General features: G+C 37.5%; 1 protein-coding gene across 1 annotated transcript in view; it reads right to left on the reverse strand.

Moving 5' to 3' along the window:
* The window catches only part of SARC_08904 (hypothetical protein), a gene marked incomplete at its 5' end in the record, with an annotated part of 7876 nt that extends 5233 nt beyond the window's left edge, over nt 1-2643 (reverse strand). Inside the window, 2 exons of the mRNA XM_014297106.1 lie at nt 797-897; nt 2460-2643. Coding sequence (XP_014152581.1) covers nt 797-897; nt 2460-2643 — 285 coding nt within the window. The remainder of the gene's footprint in view (nt 1-796; nt 898-2459) is intronic.
* Nucleotides 2644-2866: the final 223 nt, after the last annotated feature.

The following is a 2866-nucleotide window of genomic DNA, read 5'->3' on the forward strand; positions in this document are numbered from 1 at the left end:
AGTAACGTACGTACGACACTATAGTACTACACGACTACACTACTACTACTATATATATATATATATATATATATATATATATATATATGTATATATGTATATGTATATGTATAAGTACAAACTGTCAAAAGAAGTCTAGCACACACTTTTCACTAGTTTGGCATCAAGGGATTATGATTTGACTGATATTGTACTTATCATGTATCTTCTAATTTCGCCTGTTCGACCACGATTTCAGCAACAGACCTGAATTTTTGAACGGAGCTACAAGCCAAACATGCACTCCCGCTACGGTGCCCATCGCAGTATCGCGTTCATATACACAGTGCGTGAAACCTAACGACATTGATGTGAAACTGAATCAAACGTATAGACACGTGCTTACATCAAACATATATACACGTACTTGCATCAAACGTATTGCATCAAATGTATATTCACGTGCTTACATCAAACGTATTGCATCAAACGTATATATACGGTGTTTACATCAAACGTATATTCACGTGCTTACATCAAACGTATATACGCGTGCTTACATCAAACGTATTACATCAAACGTATATACATGTGCCTACATCAAACGTATTACATCAAACGTTTATACACGTGCTTACATCAACGTATTATATCAAACTATATACACGTGCTTATATCAAACGTATTACATCAAACGTATATACACGTGCTTACATCAAGCATATATACACTTACTTTCATCAAACGTATTACATCAAACGTATATACACGTACTTATTTCAAACGTATTATATCAAACGCATGTACACGTGCCTACCTGTAGGTTGAGGGCGTCAAACACCAGAATCTCACCACTCACATTGGATGCCACATAAGCCAGATAGTTGTTCTCATTGTTCGGTGACAGTGACACCAGGCCTTGGGGCGGTGTAGGCGCATATATACATATGTGGATGCAAATCAGTTAACTCGAGAAGACACGTGTATGTCGTATACCTATGCTGTGTAGTATAACTATATGGTACAGCCCTATAGACACACGTATACATATGATTCTTCCAGATCCGATTGGCGCTCCATGAATAGTGTGTGTGCACCGTACTATGTTGTGACTAATAACAACGCGAGAATAAACCTGGCTTCACTGTGGGCCAGCCCTATGTTAACACAAAGCCAATGTTAACGCAAAGATGGGAAGAGTGGCGTGGATGCGATGATCAGACCCAACCCCACAACCGAAACTCAGAGACTGCGACCGCCTTGATCCGCACAACTGCACGCAGGCGTATATACAATCAATACCCACTACATATGCCTGTATGGTAGTACAAACTCCGTAACCATGGAAACCGACAAAGGTGAGGCTATATGCATGGTGACATCTCACGTTGAAAGGAGGATATACACGTATACACGACATACTGGCGTTCCGTCTCCCAGCATGGCATACGCCAAATATCGCTGTACACGCATACACACAGATGACTCGTACAGTATGTACGTGATCATAGAACGTAAGAAACCCTATACTACACGTACTTAGCCATGCTTAACATGGACATAGATATGCCTACACAGCTCAGCGGTAGATGCACATGTTCTTCTGAGAAGGTTTATATACACCACCACGCACAGAAACCTAGCCCTAATTGCACTGAGAAAAAGGATTCGTTTTCGAACTCACAAAGCCAGGACAGATGGCAGATATCAAATCCAAAAAATTACTGCTGAAACATTTCGAGTAGCTTTATCGGATGCGTAGACGTGTGCCTCTCGTAATGGGCAAAACCATAACAAAGACACTGTATGGAATGCATATAGGCTAACAAACTAAATATGCGTACAACGGAAAGAACACACGAAGGTCATCTACCGATCTTAAAGGTCGCCATAAAATATAATATAAAACATATCATATATATACGTCCCCTCTCCTTTTAATTGGGTGGCGTGTCCAGAGAGTGTAGTAACTTCATAAGGGATATGTCGTATATGTGTATAGTAGATGTATATATGTGTATGGTAGATGTATGTATGTGTATAGTAGATGAATGTATGTGTATAGCAGATATATATATGTGTATGGAAGATGTATAATGTATGATAGATGTGTATATGTGTATGATATATGTATATATGTGTATGGTAGATGTATATATGTGCATGGTTGGTGTATATATGTGTATGATAGATATATATATGTGTATGGTAGATGTATAGTTTATAATAGATGTATATAAGTGTATGATAGATATATGTGTATGGTATATATGTATTGTAGATGTATATGTGTGCATGGTAGATGTATATAATGTAAAACGTATCACACACATGCGTCCGCTCACCTTTTTTATTGGGTGACGTGTCCAGAGAGTGTAGCAGCTTCATGATGGTGATGTCATATATGTGTATGGTAGGGTATATGTGTGTATGGTAGATGTATATAATATAAAACGTGTCTTACACATACGTCCGCTCACCTTTTTTATTGGGTGGCGTGTCTAGAGAGTGTAGTAGCTTCATGATGGTGATGTCATATATGTGTATGGATGTGTCAAGCACCACAACCAACCGTTTCCGATTCATTTTGACCGCTAGGATTGCCGTCTTGAAACTCAGCTCGCATACTTTGGTTTGCCTCTGCAGAGGTGGATAGGGGTACATCATACAAGGTGAATGTAAGTTATAAACTAGTTCATACAAGGTGAGTGTATGCTATAGTATACAAGGTGAGTAGATACGCATTACTCATTCAATATCTGACGCCAGGGCGTACCTCATATATATATATATATATATATATATATATATATATATATATATATATATATATATATATATATATATATATATATATATATATATATATATATATATATATATATAT

Source organism: Sphaeroforma arctica, assembly GCF_001186125.1.
Source record: "Sphaeroforma arctica JP610 unplaced genomic scaffold supercont1.848, whole genome shotgun sequence".
Classification (NCBI taxonomy): Eukaryota; class Ichthyosporea; order Ichthyophonida; genus Sphaeroforma; species Sphaeroforma arctica.